The following is a 20,933-nucleotide window of genomic DNA, read 5'->3' on the forward strand; positions in this document are numbered from 1 at the left end:
TATGTGATTGCCAAGTATTTTCTCCCATTGAGTCAGCTGCCTTTTCACCCTTTTGACGAAGTTCTTTGAGGTGCAAAAGTGTTTAATTTTGAGGAGGTCCCATTTATCTATTTTTTTCTTTTATTGCTCATGCTTTGGGTATAAGGTTTAAGAAACTACTGCCTACCATAAGATCTTGAAGATGTTTAAATTTTCTTCTAGGAGCTTTATGGTTATCACTTTTATACTTAGGTCCTTGATCCATTTTAATTTTTGTATAAGGTGTGAGATAGGGGTCCTCTTTCTTTCTTTTGAATCTGGCTATCTGGTTCTTCCAGCAGATTTTGTTGAATAGACTGTTCTGGCCGAGCTGAGAGGGCTTAATTGCCCTGTCAAAAATCACTAAACTGTAGATGTGAAGGTCTGTTTCTGAGTTCTTGATTCAGTTCCATTGGCCAATCTGTCTTTATGCCAGTACCAGGCTGTTTTTACTACTATATCTAGGTAGTATACTTTAAGGTCAGAAAGTGAGAGTCCTCCAACTTCATTCTTTTATTTATTTTATTTTTTAATTGATTTTGTAAAAACGTTACATTAAAAAAAAAATATATATATATATATATATATGAGGTCCCATTCAGCCCCACCACCCCCACCCCACCACTCCCCTCCCAGCAACACTCACTCCCCTCATCATGACACATCCATTGCACCCGGCAAGTACATCTCTGGGCATCTCTGCACCTCCTGGTCAATGGTCCACATCATGGCCCATACTCTCCCACATTCCATCCAGTGGGCCCTGGGAGGATTTACAATGTCTGGTGATTGCCCCTGAAGCACCATCCAGGGCAACTCCAAGTCCCAAAGGCGCCTCCACATCTCATCTCTTCCTGCCACTCCCCATATCCATCAGCCACCATGTCCACTTTTCCCACTCCAATGCCACCTTTTCTCTGTGGGCCTTGGATTGGTTGTGTCCGTTGCACCTCTATGTCAGGAGGAGGCTCAGATTCCACATGGATACTGGATGCAATCCTCCTGCTTTCAGTTGTAGGCACTCTAGGCTCCATGGTGTGGTGGTTGTCCTTCTTCAACTCCATCTTAGCTGAGTGAGGTGAGTCCAATAAATCAGATTGTAGGAGCTGGAGTCTGTTGACGCTCAGGGCCTGGCTATCATATTGTCAGTCCAGAGATTCAAATCCCCTAAATATATCTTAAATCCCAACACCAACTACAATTCCAGTAAAGTAGGATGAAAGTCTTATGAAAAGAGATCCCATCTGAGTCCAGTTCCATCACGCAGAAGCACCAGCTCCAAAGAAGGGCCATCTGACATGGCAGTGAACCCCGTCTGCCATGACCATAGAACCCGTGGGTCTCTTTAGCCCTCAAAGGAACCAATACCTGGGGATCGTATCTACTTTATCTGTCTCTTAGACTCTGCTCAGTTGTGCATAAGGGCAATCCTTCTGACAGCCTCCAGACTCTTTTTTAGAGACTCGTAGCCATACAAACTCATTTCTGCTTTCCATTTCCCCCTTACATTAGGTCAAACAGCATTTTAAAGTCATGTTATTATATGTAGACAGGGATATTCTGCTGATCCGCATTGAACCTTTAATTCAAGGTCATTTTCTAGTTGCATCTTCAGCTGGTATTTGGTAGTGATCCCTCGGTGCCAGGGAGGCTCATCCCTGGGTGTCATGTCCCACGCTGGGGGGAATGCACTGCATCTACATGCTGAGTTTGGCTTTGAGACTGGCCACATTTGAGTAACATGAAGGCTGTCAGGAGGAAATTCCCAGGCACAGTGCTGCTCTAGGCCTTGTTCTTATTTCAGGCATATAGGCTCACAAGCATAGTCATTAGTATCATGCTCTCACTGTTGGAACCTCATTCCTTCCTGGTCCTTACTGTTGCACCTGGGGGACTGCCGCTCTTCCCCTAGGGACCACGACAGAGCACCCCCGGCCAGGAACTCAGTACCCCCCCAGCTGTAGTTTTTAATTGTTGCCACTATGAGTATATCCAAACATTACCATGCACCCTGGGCATATGCCCTGTACAGCTCGCTGTCAGCCATATATCACCTGTCAATAGTATCCTATACCAGTATTCCTCCGCTGCCATTGTTGAACCACTCTGTTATCCAAAACTTCCTGAAAATTGAAGTCCAGTGTAATGTCAGGGTCCCTTACTAGTAAAATGGCATATAGCGATGGGTTTAAAGGTTAGATATAGAATACGTGTTGACTTGGAAAAATTCTACATCCTATCTTTTTTTTTTTTTCCCTATTTATTGAACTTTTCTTCACAAGAGCCCTAGACCACAGTAATTCATATATACAATATACAGTACTCCCCCACATCTACCATTAAACCTTTTCCCTTCCACAGCGATGTTCTTATAACTTATTCATATCATATTTACTTAAAGTGATGTACAGACTCCAAGACTATAGCTTTCAAACAAGGTGACATCTGTGCTTACATTGTGGCCCATACTTTAGGATATACAGTTTTGTAAATTTTTAGTTATCCTATGTTTTACATTGTGGTTTACTTTATTAGTCTGTCATCCCCTATATGTTTATGGTGTAATAGTACATGTTTTATATCCATCCTTGTGTACTCTCATGAAAGTCCTCTCTTACCCCACATTTACTTTGGTTCCACACATTTAACATCCATTTTCCCATCCCCTTGGTGCCCACAGGGACAGCCAGCCTCCGTTTCCCGAAGAGCCCGGTCCAGAGACACTTGCGACATTGTTCAGGGCCTAACTTCCTCAATTACCCCAATGCCCTGGGAGCCACCCTTTCTCTCGAGAGATACAGTTCCCTCTATCTGATGGCATTAGTCCTCCCCAGGATGTGGGTCCACCCCCACTCTCATTACTTGGGTCTCTACCCAATGGTACCACCCACTCTGGCAAAATGAGCATTCAGACATTCCCCAGGAGCCCGTCCCGCATCCGACCATCCCCTCCGAGCATCCTAAACAGGTAACCCTCTTAATTATATTTTGATATGATTTTCTCAGCATTTTACTCTCGACCAACACCTGATGCTCTCCTATGTTCGTATGCTACCCTTCCCTCCCCCCACTTTTTGGGCAATATTACCCATCCGCCATCCCCAACCCCCCTCAAACCCGCAAAGCCCCATCCAAAGGCAACCCCTTACCCCCATTTTATCTCTTCTTTGTGTTCATACTTACCGCCAGCTCATCATAAATTCCATCCCTGCAGACGTCGGCTCACATCCTTCCTCCACCCCCCGATTTCCTGTAAGCCTATCGTTCAGTCGCTAGCTCTCTGAGGCAGCTTTCTTATTTCATATCATTGAGTTCATGTAGTATTTGTCCTTCAATGCCTGGGTTGCTTCACTCAACATAAGGTTCTCAAGATTCATCCATGTTATCACGTGTGTTTGTAGTGTATTTGTTCTTACAGCCGAGTAGTATTCCATTGTGTGTATACATCACATTTTGTTGATCCACTCATCTGTTGATGGGCATTTGGGTTGATTCCAACTTTTGGCGATAGTGAACAATGCTGCTATGAACATTGGTGTACATATATCGGTTTGTGTCCTTGTTTTCAGTTCTGCTGGGTATATACCCAGCAGTGGTATTGCTGGGTCATATGGCAAATCTATGGTTAGTTTTTTGAGAAACCGCCAAACTGTCCTCCAGAATGGTTGGATCCTTCTGCATTCCCACCGGCAGTGGATGAGTGTTCCCCTTCCTTCACATCCTCTCCAGCACTTGTATTCTTCTGTTTTTTTCATAGCTGCCAATCTTATGAGAGTAAGATGGTATCTCATTGTAGTTTTGATTTGCATTTCCCTGATAGCTAGAGATTTGGAGCATTTTTTCATGTGCTTTTTAGCCATTTGTATTTCTTCTTTGGAGAAGTGTCTGTTTAAATCTTTTTCCCATTTTTTAAATGGGTTGTTTATCTTTTTATTTTCAAGATATAGGAGTTCTTTATATATGCAAGTTATAAGTTTCTTATCAGATATATGGTTGCCAAATATTTTCTCCCACTGTGTTTTTACTTTCTTGACAAACTCCTTTGAGGTGCAGAAGGATTTAATTTTGAGTAAGTCCCATTTATCTATTAGTCCTTTTGCTGCTCGTGCTTTTGGTGTGATATTCATGAATCCATTTCCTATTACAAGGTCCTGTAGATGTTTCCCTACACTGCTTTCCAAGGTTTTTATGGTCTTGGCCCTTATATTTAGGTCTTTGATCCATCTTGAGTTGATCTTTGTATAAGGTGTGAGATAGTAATCCTCTTTCATTCTTCTACATATGGCTATCCAGTTCTCCAGGCACCATTTGTTGAATAGGCCACTCTCTCCCAGTTGAGAGGGTTTGATGGCTTTATCGAATATTATATGGCTATATATGTGAGGTTCTATATCTGAGCTTTCAATTCAATTCCATTGGTCTGTGTGTCTCTCCTTATGCCAATACCATGCTGTTTTCACTATTGTAGCTTTGTAGTATGTTTTGAAGTCAGGTAGTGTGATTCCTCCAATTTCGTTTTTCTTTTTCAGTATGTCTTTGGCTATTCGGGGTCTCTTTCCTTTCCAAATAAATTTCATAGTTAGTTTTTCTAGTTCCTTAAAGAAGGCTGTGTTGATTTTTATTGGGATTGCATTGAATGTGTAGATCAGTTTTGGTAGGATAGACATCTTAATAATATTCAGTCTTCCTATCCATGAACAAGGAATATTCTTCCATTTATTTAGGTCTTCTTTGATTTCCTTGAACAGTCTTGTATAGTTCTCGGTGTATAAGTTTTTTACCTCTTTAGTTAAATTTGTTCCTAAGTATTTGATTTTTTTATTTACTATTGTGAATGGTATTTGTTTCTTGATTTCCTCCTGATCTTGCTCATTATTGGTGTACAGAAATGCTACTGATTTTTGCGCATTGATCTTATAACCTGCGACTTTACTAAACTCATTTATGAGTTCTAGAAGCTTTGTTGTAGATCTCTCAGGGTTTTCTATGTATAGGATCATATCATCTGCAAATAGTGAAATTTTGGCTTCTTCCTTTCCCATTTGAATGCCTTTTATATCTGGTTCTTGCCTCAGTGTTCGAGCTAGTACTTCTAAGACTATGTTAAATAGAAGAGGTGATAGTGGGCATCCTTGTCTTTTTCCTGCTCTTAAAGGGAAGGATTTTAGAATTTCCCCATTGTAAATGAGGTTGGCTCTGGGTTTTTTTAATATATACTCTTTATATGTTGGATTTTTATTTGGATTGTGTTGAATCTATAAATAAATTTGTGGAGACAGTTCTTAACGATTTCTTAACGATATTTAGTTTTCTAATCCATAAACATGGAATGATCTTCCGTTTATTTAAGTTTTCTTCATTTCTTTTAGCAATGTTTGTAGTTTTCTGAACATAGGTCCTTTATGTCCTTGGTTAAGTTTATTCCTAAATATTTGTTTTAGTTGTTATTATGAATGGATTTTTTTTTCTGATTTCCTCCTCATATTGCATATAAGTAGTGTATAGAAACGCTATTGATTTTTGCATATTAATCATGTATCTCACCACTTTGCTGAACTTATCTGTTAGTTCTAGTAGCTTTGTTTTGGATTTTTTAGGATTTTTTAGATGTAGGATCCTATCATAAGCAAATAGTCAAAGTTTTTACTTCTTCCTTTCATATTTGAGTGACTTTTATTTCTTTATCTACCCTAATTGCTCTAGCTAGAACTCCTAGCCCAATATCGAACAACAGTTGTAACAGTGGGCATCCTTGTCTTGTTCCTGATCTTAGCGGGAAAGCTTTCAGTACAATGCTAGCTGTAGGTTTTTCATATATGCACTTTACCATATTGAGAAAGCTTCCTTCTATTCCTATCTTTTGAAGTGCTCTTATCAAGAAAGGGGGCTCTTTATTGTCTAATGCCTTTTCTTCATCGTTTGAGAGGCTCATGTGATTTTTCTTCTTCAATTTATCAATGTGGTTTATTACACTAATTGGTTTTCTTGTGTTGTACCACCCTTGCATACCTGGGATAAAACCCACTTGATTGTAGTATGTAATTCTTTTAACGTGCCTTTGGATTCTGTTTGCAAGTATTTTGTTGAGGATTTTTGCATCTATATTCATTAGAGATGTTGGTCTGTAATTTTCTTTTTTCATAGTATCTTTATCTGGTTTTGGTACTAGGGTGATATTGGCTTCATAGAATCAATTTGGTAGCGTTCTTTCCTGTTCAGTTTTTTGGAAGAGCTTGAGCAAGATCAGTATTAGCTCATCTTTGAATGATTGGTAGATTTCATCTGTGAAACCATCTGATTCCAGGCTTTTCATCTTTGGGAGGTTTCTTTTTTTAAAGATTTTATTTTTATTTATTTCACTCCCCCGACCCTGCACCCCTGTCCCCCCTGCCCCCGTTGTCTGCTCTCTGTGTCCATTCTCTGTGTGTTCTGTGTCCACTTCTAGTCTCATCAGGCGGCACGAGAATCTGTGTCTCTTTTTTGTTGCATCGTCTTGCTGCATCAGCTCTCCATGTGTGCAGTGCCACTCCCGGGTGGGCTGTGCTTTTCACACGTGGCGGCTCTCCTTGTGGGGCGCACTTCTTGTGTATGGGGCACCCCTATGCAGGGGACACCCCAGCGTGGCACGGCACTCCTTGTGTGCATCAGCACTGCACGTGGGCCAGCTCACCACATGGGCCAGGAGGCCCTGGGTTCAGTTGAGCCACATCCACTTCCCTGGGAGGTTTTTGATGACTGTTTAAATCTCTTCACTTGTGATTGGTTTGTTGAGGTCTTCTGTTTCTTCTAAAGTCAGTGTAGGTGGTTCATGTGTTTCTTGGAATTTGTCCATCTCATCTACATTTTTTAGTTTTTTGATATACAGTTGCTCGTAGTACCCTCTTATGATTTCTCTTATTTCTACAGGGCCAGTGGTTATGTCCCCCCTCTCATTTCTGATTTTATTTGTTTGTGTCTTCTCTCTTTTTCTTTGTCAGTCTAGCTAAGAGATTGTTGACTTGTTTATCTCCTCAGAGAACCAACTTTTGGTTTTGTTGATTCTTTGCTCTCAATTTCATATATTTCTGCTCTGATCTTTACTAGTTCTTTCCTTCAAGTTGATTTGGGATTAGTTTGCTGTTCTTTTTCTAGCTCTTCCAGGTGTGTGGTTAGATCTTCAACTTTAGTTCTTTCTTCTTTTATAATGTAAAAATTGAAGGCTATAAATTTCCCTCTCAGCACTGCCTTTGCAGTTTTCCATAGGTTTTGATCCGTTGTGTTCTCATTTTCATTTGTTTCAAGATATTTGCTGAATACTCTTGCAATTTCTTCTTTGATGCACTGATTGTTTAAGAATGTGTTGTTTAATCTCCATATATTTATGAATTTTTTCTTTTTCCATCTGTTATTTATTTCCAGGTTTGTTCTGTTATGATCAGAGAAAGTGTTTTGTATAATTTAATCTTTTTAAATTTATTGAGACTTGTCTTGTGACCCAACATATGGTCTATCTTAGAGAAGGATCCATGAACACTTGAAAAAATGTGCATCTTATTATTTTGGGGTTCAATGCTCTATAAATGTCTCTTAGGTCTAGTTCATTCATCATATTATTCAGGCTCTCTGTTTATTTAGCCTCTGTCCAGATGTTCTATCCAATACTGAGAGGTGTTTTGAAATTTCCAACTATTATTGTAGACATATTTATTTCTCTCTTCAGTTTTGCCAGTGTGTGCCTCATGTATGTTGAAGCACTCAGGTTAGGTGCATAAATATTTACTATAGTTATTCCTTGGTGAATTGCCCCTTTTATTAAGATATAATGACTTTCTTTATGCCTTTTAACAGTTTTGCATTTAAAATCTATTTTGTCCGATATCATTATTGTCATTCTAGCTCTTTTTTTGGTTACTATTTGCATGGAATATTTTTTTCCAACTTTTCACTTTTAGCCTGGTTGTTTCCTTACATATGAGGTGAGTCTCTTGTAGACAACATATAGATGGCTCATATTTTTAAAATCCATTCTATCAGTCTAGGTCTTTTGATTGAGGAGTTCAAGCCATTACCATTTAATGTCATTGCTGTAAAGGCATTACTTCATCCATTTTGACCTTTGGCTTTCTGTTGTCATTTTGTACTGTTGTCTGTCTTACTACCCTTTAGTTTACCTTTCCTAATAATCTTCATTTCTACCCTCTTCTCCAAGTCTCTTGCCCTTGTTTTTTCCTTTCAGGCTGTAGCACTCCCTTTAGCATCTCTTGTAATTCGTTTTTTTTGTTTTGGTAAATATTCTATCAGTTTTTTTTTTTTTTGTCTGTGAAGACTTTGAACTCTCCCTCATTTTTTTTTTAAGATTTATTTTTTATTTATTTCTCTCCCTTTCCTTCCCTCCCCCCCCCCCCCAGTTGTCTGCTCTCTGTGTCCATTCGCTGTGTGTTCTTCTGTGTCTGCTTGTATTCTTTTCAGCAGCACTGGGAAACCGCATCTCTTTTTCATTGTGTCAGCTTTCCTTGTTTGCAGCCCCATTCCTGGGCAGGCTGCACTTATTTTGCACAGGACGGCTCTCCTCATGGGGCACACTCTTCACATATGGGGCTCCCCAAACAGGGACACCCCTGTGTGGCACGGCACTCCTTGCTCACATCAGCACTGAACGTGGACCAGCTCCACATGGGTCAGGAGGCCCTGGGTTTGAACCCTGGACCTCCCATGTGGTAGGCAGGTGCTCTAGCAGTTGAGCCAAATTTGCTTCTCTCACCCTCATTTTCAAATTATTTTTAAATTTTTATTATTCCCCCTTCCCCTTGTGGCTTGCTTGCTGCCTGCCCTCTGTGTCCATTTGCTGCACACTCTTGTGTGTTTTTGCTTGTCTCCCTTTTTTGTTGTGTCACCTTGCTGAGTTAGCTCTGTGCGGTGCTTGTGGGCTGCGCAGCACTCCGTGGCATGTGGGTGAGCCTGCTTTCACAAGGAGACCCCGGGACGTGAACCCAGGGCCTCCCATATGGTAGACGGGAGCCCAACTGATTGAGCCACAGCCGCTTCCCTCACCCTCATTTTTGAAGGAGAGTTTTGCCAGATACAGAATTCTTGGCTGGCAGTGTTTCTTTTTCAGTGCCTTAAACACATCTTACCACTTTCTCTTCTTCTCCATGGTTTCGGATGAGAGGTTTGGCACTTGATTTTATTGAGGTTCTCCTGTATGTGATGACTTGCTTTTCTCTTGCTGCTTCCAGAATCCTCTCTTTATCTCTGTTATTTGTCATTCTGAATAGTAGGTGTCTCGGGGTAGGTCTATTTGGATTTATTCTGTTTGGGGTGCTTTGTCTTTCTTGGATATTTCTTTCTTTCATAAGGGCTGGGAATTTTGGGTCATTATTTCCTCAAATACTTTCTGTCCCTTTTCTATTCTCTTCTCCTTCTGAGACACCTATAATATGTGTGTTTGTATATATCACTTTGTCATTCAGTTTCCTCAGAGTCTCTTCTGTTCTCTTCTGTCTTTGTTCTGTCCTTTCCAGTTCAGATGTTCTGTCTTTGAAACCACTAATTCTGTCTTTAAGCAATTCAAATCTGTTCTTATGTGCCACTAACGTATTTTTTGTCTCATCCATTGTGTCTCATTCCCATAAGGTCTGTTACTTTTCTTTGCAGGCTTTCATATTGTTCTTTATGCTCACCCAGTGTCTTCTTAATATTCTTTATCTCTTCAGTCATATTTTCTTTCAATTTTTGAATTGACTTGAGAGTTGTGTGATTATCATTGATTAATTGTCTTAAATCCTGTATCTCTTCAGGATATTTGGTTTGTTTCTTTGACTGGGCCATCTCTTCCTGCTTCCTAGAATGGCCTTTTTTTTTTTTTTTGCTAATGTCTAGGCATCTGAATATGTTGGTCTGACTTGCATTTAACAGGGCCAATCTGGCTGCTGCATGGAGAGCAGACTGAAGGAGATTGGTAGCAGGAGCAGGGAAACATTAAGAGACTATTGTAGGGAAGTGGACTTGGCTTAATGGATAGGGCATCCACCTACCACATAGGAGGTCCAGGGTTCAAACCCAGGGCCTCCTTGACCCATGTGGTGAGCTGACCCATGCACAGTGCTGATATGTGCAAGCAGTGCCGTGTCATGCAGGGGTGTCCCCCGCATAGGGAAGCCCCACGCACAAGGAGCACACCCCGTAAGGAGAGCCACCCAGTGTGAAGGAAAGTGTAGCCTGCCCAGGAGTGGCACTGTACACACAGCGAGCTGACGCAGCAAGACGATGCAACAAAAAGAAACACAGATTCCTGGTGCCGCTGATAAGGATAGAAGTGGACACAGAAGAAAACAGCGAGTGGACACAGAGAGCAGACACAGTGGGGGGAGGGGGGAAGGGGAGATTAAAAAAAAAAGAGACTATTATAATAATCTCCTTGGACAAGGACAGTATTGGTAGAAGTGGTGAGACATGGTCAGGTTCTGTGTCCAAATTTAAAGTAAATTTGGCAGGATTTCTGAGGAATTGGACGTGGACGGGAGAGGGATGAGTCAAGAATGGTTATAAGTTGGGAAACGGACTTTGGCCCAGTGGTTAGGGCGTCCGTCTACCATATGGGAGGTCCGCGGTTCAAACCCCGGGCCTCCTTGACCCGTGTGGAGCTGGCCATGCGCAGTGCTGATGCGCGCAAGGAGTGCCGTGCCACGCAAGGGTGTCCCCCGCGTGGGGGAGCCCCACGCGCAAGGAGTGCGCCCGTGAGGAAAGCCGCCCAGCGTGAAAAGAAAGAGCAGCCTGCCCAGGAATGGCGCCGCCCACACTTCCCGTGCCGCTGACGACAACAGAAGCGGACAAAGAAACAAAAAAACAGACAAAGAAACAAGACGCAACAAATAGACACCAAGAACAGACAACCAGGGGAGGGGGGGAAATTAAATAAATAAATAAATCTTTGGAAAAAAAAAAAAAAAAAAAAGAATGGTTATAAGTTTTTTGGCCAGAGCAATCATTAGAATGAAGTTGCCTCTTCCTGAGGAGAGGATGGCAGCAGTTGTGCACCTGCCAAGTTTGAAATGCCTGTTACCTAGCTGCGTGGACAACAAGAGAGTAGTTGATGATATGAGTCTAGAGTTCAGGGCAGAGGGCCAAACTGGAGATGTTTCTGTGGATGGCGTTTAAAACCAGGAGGCTGGATGGGCTCCTCTCCAAGGGAGGGTAGATGGAGGGGCGTTCCCAGGCCTGAGCTTTGAAACTCTTCCAATATTTAGTGGCAAGGAAGACAAGCAGGAACCAGCAAAAGAAGCTGAGAAGTGGCTGGTGCAGTAGGAAGGTGTGTTATCCTGGAACTCAAATGGAGAAAGTGTTCAGGGAGGTGAGACTTATTCTGGGGAAAGAAAATGGAACGGATGTATGTGTGTGGCTACCAAATACGTTCACATTTAACTCCATTATACCCTGGAGATTGGCAAGCAAGTCACTTAATTCCAAGTTGGACAAGTATGCACTGCTGATGGGAGTGCATGCTGTGCAGTGATTTTAGAGAGAAGCTGGCAGTGTTTTACAAAATAAGAAGGTAACCACACTAAGATGCAGGATATGTAATATGTACCAAGAGAGAGTCCAGCTGAGGTCCATAAGCTCTCAGGCTCAATTCCATTTAATTGAAACACAGAAAAATAATATTACGTACATACATCTCTAAGGACGTTAGCCTTGCTGTCTCTGGGAGAGGAATGTGAATGGCGATGGGGAAGGAAGGGAAATATAACATAGAACAAAGGAGGGCTTTGTATGGGCATGAATATGATTAACCAACTGTGCCCCTGAGGTCCCCTCACCTCCCACCTCAAATAAAGGCTGTCCTCTTGCTTAAATCTAGGTGGATTTAAGGATTTGAAGGATACATGCTTAGGGCTTAAGGCAGCTATAGATCCTGAATGTTTTATGTGTCGTGGCGATGGCAGGACTGCTAGTTGCCTCCAGTATCAACTGGCCTCTTATTCCTTAATGAAAGAATCCCGATTTTTGTTTGTTATTTTATCCTAGGTCTTCTGTGTGGATGGGTTGATCTATATGGCAACTTCTGGCCCATGATGTGTGGGACTTCAGGGAAGCTTAGCTAAAAGGGAGGGGGCTTGTGCCCTTTAATCCTTCTCTGCTGTTGTGCAGGAATATGGACATGATGGCTGGAGCCCTGGTTGCCACCTGGGACCACGAGGCAACTGGAGGATGGAAATCACATGCTGAGATAGAGAAGCATGGGATTCTGACTCCTAGAGCTGATTAGTTCAGATCTTGATAACCCACATCTGACCTAATTTTAAGTAAGATGGGCACACACTTGTATCATGCTTAAGTCATTGTTATTTTGGATTTTTCTAATATATGCAGCCAAGCTAATAAAGTGGGTTCTGAATAGATGTGAAATTGGAGAGAAATTCACTCTTTCCTAATCTGCCATTTTTTAGAGGAAAGTTTTCCTGGCCATCTTTTTCATCCTTTTTTGAATGTACCTGCTTTTTCATTAGTTTGGTGTCTTCAAAGGGTAGTAATTATTACCTCTGTAGAAATTTATTGGTTTTAATTTTTAGGATTTTTAAAAAATTATTGAAGAATCATATCAAATAAAATATGAAATGATCTGGCCTAGACTTTGAGAGGAAGCAGAGGTTTGGCAACAGGCCCAGAACACACGGCCTCAGATTTCCGCACGGAGTTGGCAATAACTCTTTATACATCCTTTACTTGGACGTGGATGTAGAATGAATGGATCTGACATCAGGGACAGGTGGCTTTACTGATGGATCACTGCCAGGCGGTTTGGTCGTGTAGCCAGAGCTCAATCAGCACTTACATTCATTCTATTATGAAGCACAGGAGCCTCATGAATAAACAAACTTTAAGGACAAGATAAAATTTGGTGGACTGAAAAACTGCCCATTGAACTGGAAGCAGATCTGACTGCTGGGCCAATTTTTCTTCCTCTTCATTTTGTTTCTTTTGATTCCTTTACGTTTGTCAAGGCATTTTCCTGGCTTAAAGGAGAAGGTTGGGCAACCTTTGAGAAATGTGTTTAATTAGTGTGAGTGATGGTGGCAGGTCTTGTTATGCCTGGAAGCATCCGGAATTAAAATGCTTGTCATTACTTACGTGGCCACCGTGATAAGTGTTAGGCTCATCAGTGCTCTTTGCTACTGACAAATCTCTTTTTCTCCAGAACTACGGGTCGGGGTATCTTTTGGCTTGGCAATTCATACTCACCCAGATGTAAATAAAAAAAAAATTTTCTTTTGCCAAGTGTTTTACTTATCATTTAAAAAATACAATCTTACTACAGAAAAATAAGAATATTCAGACAAGTAAAAACATACATATGGCGTGTATGTGTGTATATTTTAACCATAAAGATGGTAGAAGAAATTCTAATAAATATAAGAACAAAATATAAATAATTAGTGAAACAGAAAGCAAAAACCAGTAAACTTGACTGACACAGTCAAAGAATCACTGCTGAAAAAGACCGACAAAACAGGTAAATCTTTGTTGGTCTCCTCTTGGGGGAAAAGAGGAGAAAACACAAACAACGATTGGGGTAAGAGCAGGGTCCTAGCAGAGGGAGAAGGTTAAAAATCTAAGCAAATACTATGTTTGCAAATGTTGTAATGCTACCAAAAAACTACTGGGAAAATGCTTAGTGAGTGGTGGGCGCATGTAGAAGGAGTCTATTACCAAGTGAGGTATCCATCCCATCTAACCTGGGCACATTTACCTCGAGATCAGAGTTCCAGGTGGGTGACGCACAGAGAGGGTGATAGCCTCTAGCAGGTGGCCAAGGACCGGAGACAGTCCAGCCACACCGAGAGGGCTGACGGACCTTGCGATGCTATTTAACGCTCGTGTGGACACTGAAATCTCAACTTCGACATCCTGAAAAGGCTCCCGTTTGTCACTAGCAAAGAAATGACAGTCCAAACTCCGGAATCGTTTGCAGCCATTTTTATTCCAAACTTTTTCGTAAACCCGGCACTCCCCAAACAGTGCAAGTGAATTAGAAGTGACCGCGTAGACTCTAATACATGTGACGTGGTGAGGCGCGACAACCCTCTCTCCAGAGGTCCTCAAGGAAAATGCGCATGGATGCATCAGTAGAGAACAGCAAGTGGGATAGCGCGGCTCGCCATGCAATCAAACACTCTCAAAGCCTTTGCACGCCCTCTGCCAATCACACCGTGCACATCGGGATTTCAGAAAACCTTCACAAAGCCTGAAGTCTACATCGCCGCGCTGCAAAGCATGGCATCATGTGGGAAATGTGTTCATTATCCCCCCTTCACGTGCTGAGAATCGGAAGACATTCTAGAAGGCTCATACCGGCCCCATGGGCTCTGCAACCCCCTTTCACCATTCTTTGTTTCAGAAAATACTCTCCACTCTGTATATTATTACTTTATATATCAAAACAAAACACTGAAGCTCTGCATACCTGGAGCATTTCCCAAAGGACCCTCACTTTCGGCCTTTTCTCTGCGAAGGATCATTTCCCCCAAATAACAATCCTTCGAAATACCTCTGAATTTCTGGAAAAATTTGTACCCGGTGTACATTCCATCTTCAGCTTTTTCTGCTCATGTAACTCATACACAGATGCTTTTACCTGGCCATAATGCCTCATCCCAAAATAAAGGAGAATAACCTTTCAAAAAAAATCACTGTGCTAGGGTCCCAACAGGGAGCACACAGTACAGCTATCATTTGGGGGGACCTACTATACTGCTACATTGACAACAGGGTCCAGATGTCTCTGGGAGCTGGTGAGTTCTTAAAAAATCTCCTTGCCTTTGGGTGAAGGACAGTAGCTACGCTGGTTCAGTGCAGGACTCGTTATTGGGTTTTCTACAGTTCACCACCCTTCAGCGCATTTCTGCTGATGTGGACAGAGGTTTCCTGAAGAACCGCCGGACAAAGCCCTCGGTGACCTCAATGGCCCGTGACCTCGGACGTGTGCCTGTCAATCGCGATGCAGCAAATGGACCCAGCCCACCCTCCCAGGGCCTCCTCGTTCCTAAAACTTCATGGCATCGTCTTTTTGAAGGGTCTTAGGCTCACGCTGGGGATGTCCCAAATTCTCTTGAGTGCCATGTAAACTGAGCATAAGGGAATTATCAAAAAAAAAAAAAAAAGGCATTATTTTACTCAATTTCTACGAGGGTCCTTTTTCATACTGAAAAAGCATCTCACTGCTCTGACAGCTGGTGAGAACTTGTTGAATTCACAACTAAAAGCTGAAGTAGGTGGAAGTCAGGCTGCCCAACAGAGTATCTTACAGAATTCCAGTGCTCCCATAGGAGAGGGAGGAAGGCGGCCGGAAGCGACTGTGGCACTTTAAAAGGGTGTTTTGGAGAGGACACACAGGCACACCCACCCCTGGGGAGCACCCTGTCTGCTTCTCCTGGGGTCTCCTGAGGGCTTCTGTCTTGGGGCGGAGCTGTTGGAACTGCCTAGGTTGAATACCCTTGACTTTCATTTCTCGATCACTGTGCTAAACGCCCAACTTTCCAGGCCCCGAAGCTCCGCCCGGGGAGCTGTGCACCATCAGACAAAGCAGGAGCAGCACCTCTCTCATCTGCAGGTTCTTGGGGTGGCCGCCGGCATTTGCTCCTGGGGTTCCCAGGATGGTTTTCTTAAAAACTGCCCGATGAAGCCTTAGCGACCTCATGGGTGCGTGAACCCGCGTGTGGGTCCACTGCGCAGAGGCAAACAGAAGCAAATGCACCCCAGCTCTGCGGCTGCACGCAGCAGCCTGCCCGTCACCCTTCTACTCTGTCGCCAACGTACAGCACCCCTCGTGGGAGGCTGGTGAAATGCATTCGGCCAAAGCTGCTGAGGGGCTGTCCCTGGCCTAAGAATCCAAAATAATTAATCTAGGCAAACGTGGTATGATTAACAAGAGCTCATCAAGGAGAGCTGCAAACGTAAGCCATGAAGGAATCATATCTACCCTCTGTTCCAGGAGGCTTTGGGCCTGTGCTGCTCTTTGGAGAACTCCCAGCACCTGGCACAGCGTCTGGCATACGGCAGGGGACTCACAAATATTTGCTAAATGAATGAATGACACCCTCCCAAGAATGCCTTTCTTAGGGCTTTGACAAAACTTAGAAAGCAAAATCCGAGTAAGAACTGGTTTCTCTGCCTGACCCTGCTCTATAATGACCCCGGTGCCTCCATCCCTTGGTCAGAAGCAACATCCCCGACTTCATCTAAGGTCAGCGCAGCTCGTGTCATGGGTCCTCTGGCTTCTGCGCTCTAGCCTCGTGCTCACCAGGAAGGAAGCGTGATACAGTCATTATTACTCGCTCCATGCCAGGTTTGCACCTGCCTGGAGCTCTTGTCATTTTACCAAAACTTTAGATCTGTGGGCAAGTGTGAGTCAAACATGAGTCTAGAAATCCTGTCACCCCTGAAGCTGAGATCTCTGCCTTTTCCACTATGTTCACAGATCCCCCAACATGTGGGCTCCCAGTAAACAAGGCCCTGCACGGAAGATCCTTGGTGTTTTCTGCATGTGCCTGCAGCTCGGGAAGGCTATACAGAGCCATCATCGGCTCTGGGCAGGCCAGCTCTTAGCCCTGTGTTTTCTCTTTCCCATTATCCAGAAGTGGCAACAGCAGTGCTATCAGTTATTGAGTGTTCGCTATGGCCCAGGGACAATACTTAGCAGGCGACATCCATCATCTCATGGGCCTTTTAAAGCACACTGCATTCACAGCTGGGTAGCACAGCGAGCCTGATGATAAACACTTTCAAACAGAGAGCTCGGATATTGAAGGCTGTAACTCTGCATTTGCATGTGCAGGGGGAGGACCGCAAGTGCCAGGAACACTTCCTTAATAAATCACTTGCATGCAAATCCTGATTTCAGGGTCTGCTTCTTGGGAATCCCAACCAAGATACTTAGAAAAAAAATAAAGACAATTTGAACAGTCATCTCTGGGAAGGAATCTGCAATTTCCATTAGCTGGGAGAGCAAGAGTGACAGGAGAAATGGAGATCTTTGATGTCAAATTACCATGAAAAGGCGATGCCCCTCAGTATTCAGATACAAGTCTTTGCTTGGTTGGCACTGAGTTAGCCCTTGAGGTGTGTGGACGCGGATGCATGATGCCCGGGATGCAACGCCATTCTGAGGTTTACCAGATGACCAACTGGCACTGCTCCAAGCTTTCACCCATGGATCTGAGTGGAAGAAAGGTGAGTTGTCTGCTGTGTGAAGGTGATGCAGAGCAGACTTCTTATTGCTAGTAATCAGGTTTTTCCATCCAAATTCCTGTTGGGAAAGTTCCAATGAAAAGGACATGGAGAAAATATTTATAGTTCTTTAGTACATTACTTCAAACTTGACTCCAGGTAATAAAGATGTGACACGTCTCAGGGGTCTCACCACACGCACAGCTCATATGCAGCACTGCCAGCTTGGTGGACTCATTACACGAGGTTTCTTCAGCTTATTTTATCTGTCAGTCTTTTTTTTTTTTTTTTAACAGCAAGTTCCGAAGAATAATAAGAGTTTTCTCCTTTAACATTTGTATACATGTACATGTTTTTCCAAGATTTCAGGCCAACATATCAGTGCTTGAGTGAATCATATAACTATTTAATAGAAATAATAAACCATTGATACAAATATAGAGACATAATCAGTATAAAAGGCTTATATTTATAAAAATACTTTTAGGTAATAGTTTTCCCCTGAGGGTTGACCATGCATGTTGCATCCATAAATATTGCTCGGCTCTGTAGCTCACTTTCTAAAATTCAGAGTTCATCTCTGAACGGAAGTGACGGTGGCTCCAGTCACATGACCTGGCCTAAGTGGCTGCCTTGGGCTGGCACCCAGGCTTGATAGAATGAGGAAGAGAACAGGATCAGTGGGGCCTCCGAAAAATCTGGAGAAGATTCTTTCTTCCAAATATGGAAGATACAAAGATCAAGGACGAGAGGCGAATGGCGGGTCGTGTGACTGGGGTGGCAGGTCACTGGTTTTTCTGGGCCCAGTCCCAACTCTCTTCATTCTCCTTCCGGTTCTTCTCCGCTTCAATGATTTCTTTGTACCTTCGGCGAAAGAAGCCCATCTGAAAAGCAGAAGGAGAAGGCGGTTAGCAAGGCTGGGAAGCAGCCACATTGGGTCCAAGGCAGCCGGGCCCAGGAGTGGCCTTGACCCACCTTCCTAGCCCTGGCACAGCTCAGACCACTCCTTAGATTAGATTGTTTTAGAAAGCACATGGGAAAGGAAGGCATTCTCCAGGGCTCCTTTTCCAAACTCAGGAACGTCCTGCAGGCTGTGTGTTGATGAGTTGCTCAGCCCTTGTAAAGGGCTTCTGATGGAGTGTGTGCTGGGGAACACCAGTCACTGAGTTATTTATAGGTGTTTGGGAATAAAAAATGGTTTGGGAAACACTGCATTCTTTTTCGTTCTCTTAGAGACATGTAATGAACATCAGAGCCATAAAAGATCTGATAACTCCTGCAGGGAAGAGACCCAAGGAACCGACATTTCCTGAACTTGACTCATGACAAATCTACTAACATCTTGAGAGATATTAGCCATCTGCGGAACAATGTGATAACTGCTCTAACATCCGTTGGTTTTTCAAAGTGTCCGCAGGTCCTCATTCTACCCTGCGGTCATCTAGATCGCCTTTCTCCGAAATGTTTGGAATTCACATTACCTGTGCGCCATAACCAGCATATGAACTCCCTTAAAGCTGGCATTGAACCCCGATCCTTGGATGGCAGTTTCCTTGACCTTGGTTCTGGTCTTGTGGCTTTTCACATATGGCAAGAGGAAATTCTAGTTTTTCTCCTACCGTCACCACAGGCCCTTCAGACGAACATTTAAGCAACTTTTTGAAGGCCAAAGCTTACCTCCTCTTCCACGCCCAGGGAGACTGGGCACTTCTGGTCCTCTGCTCGTCAGTGTCGGCGCCCTCTTTCTGAAGTAGGATACCTCTCCCTGCATCTGTCCTTAAACTGGACTGGCTGAAGTGGGTGTACATATGTCATCTGCTTGGGTGGGTAACTAAGAAGGGCGTGCTACCTCACAGTTTCCAGTGGCACTTGCTCACAGTGTAACTAGCTCGATCACACATCCTTTTTGACCTTCCCTCTCTTCCTTGTCTTACTTCCGTGCTTCCCTATCAGTGTTTTCTGAGATCACCTTCCAAAGAAAGTAGTTGCACTCAGATCCTTATTTCAGAGTCTGCTTTAGAGGAATTCAAACACACACACACACACACTTTGTCTGCTGCTGGAAGGCCTGCTACACTGCAGGTCTGTGGTATTGCAATTGTCATATTTGTCATATATTGTCATATTAGAGAACTCTGAAGTCTAGCAACCTCTAAAGAGAGGCTACTGCCAACGAAGCATGTATATATAAAATACCCTCTAAGCAAATCATAAAGTGAGCACAGCTCTCATGGGCACATTTGACCTCTTTGTTGGGTATTTGTCCTCAAGCTTCTCCACTTTGACTCAAGCAGCAGAGGAAGCAGGCACAAAGATTATCAACGCCCCAAAAGTGGGGGTGGTAGGTGGGCGTCAGTGCTTAACCTGCTGCAATGTATTCCCAAGCCCCAAAAGGGTACTTAATGGCCTAGCCAAAGACGGGGACTCAAGAGAGCTGCCAGGAAGGAGTGAATCACCCCCACCCACGATGCCAAGGAGATCCTGAGCACTCAGCTGGACTGGCATCGACGAGGTGGTGTAGTCTGAAGGACTTGAGCGGGCAGAGGCTTTCTTAGAACTGGGAAGGGTCTTGTGTTCTGAGCTTTGAGCCTCAAGGCCAGCTTTGTGAATGGACATCGTGACCCTGGTGGCTTCTCCCAGCATAGACCACACCTGTCAGGACCCCACTTTCATAGGTAACTCCACACGTGCACTTTTCTCTCCTCACACCTCTTCCGCCTTTTGCCCTCTGCAGGGGCAGTGGGGAGGAGCTCAGCCTCAATGTTTTGGATAAGAGGAAGAAGGTCATTGGGGTCTCCCCCAAGACACACTCCCAGAAGGCCAGAAAAGAGAGCAAGACTTCATGGAGGGAAGCGGATGTGGTTTAACTCACGGAGCGTCCACCTACCATATGGAGGGTCCAGGATTCAAACCCAGGGCCTCCTGACCCATGTGGTGAGCTGGCCCACGCGCAGTGCTGCTGCCATGTGCAAGGAGAGCCGTGCCGCGCAGGGGCGTCCCTGCGTAGGGGTCCCCTCATGCGCAAGGAGTGCGCCCCACAAGGAGAGCCACCCCATATGAAAAAAGCACAGCCCGCCCAGGAGTGTCGCCGCACACACAGAGAGCTGATGCAGCAAGATGATGCAACAAAAAAAGAGACACAGTTTTCCAGTGCTGCAGGATAATGCAAGCGGATGCAGAACAACACACAGCGAATGGACACAGCAGACAACGGGAGGAAAGGGGAGAGGAATAAATAAAATAAATCTTAAAAAAAAAAAAAGACTTAATGGAATGTCTAACTCCATAGCATCTGCTTGAGATATCATTATTTAAAGATAAAGAGGCGGCTGGCCTGGCAAAGATGGCACAGGAGACACTCATGAAAATAGGTTGGATGTAACGTGGAAATAAGGCTATTTTGCAGATAACTCTGGCTACCGATGGGGTACTATATCAATAATCCCAGTTTACTCAATTTAATTCCAGATAAGTTCCATCTCTCTACTGTGGCACTCATTAAGTAGAATTTTAACTATCTGCTCCCTTACTATTGACCACATTTGTCTCAGGACTCCCTGAAGGCAGGATTTGTGCTTTTTATCCTTAGTACTTAGCATCTCCCTTGTACTCAGTATCAGCATAAAATTACAAAAATGCCCAGAATCCTCCATTCCCTCTGTATCGATGCCCTTTGCTCGGTGACTTTGTACCAACTCCCAATGAGGTGGAGT

General features: G+C 43.7%; 1 protein-coding gene across 2 annotated transcripts in view; it reads right to left on the minus strand.

The window, feature by feature from the left end:
- Nucleotides 1–13,956: 13,956 nt before the first annotated feature.
- Nucleotides 13,957–20,933, minus strand: part of ITGA9 (integrin subunit alpha 9) — a 391,370-nt gene continuing 384,393 nt past the window's right edge. For both annotated transcript variants that reach the window (XM_058290624.1, XM_004471164.3), the window contains exon 28: nt 13,957–18,104. In XM_058290624.1, coding sequence (XP_058146607.1) covers nt 18,006–18,104 — 99 coding nt within the window. In that variant the 3' untranslated portion in view covers nt 13,957–18,005. The remainder of the gene's footprint in view (nt 18,105–20,933) is intronic.

This window comes from Dasypus novemcinctus, chromosome 31 (assembly GCF_030445035.2).
Source record: "Dasypus novemcinctus isolate mDasNov1 chromosome 31, mDasNov1.1.hap2, whole genome shotgun sequence".
NCBI lineage: Eukaryota > Metazoa > Chordata > Mammalia > Cingulata > Dasypodidae > Dasypus > Dasypus novemcinctus.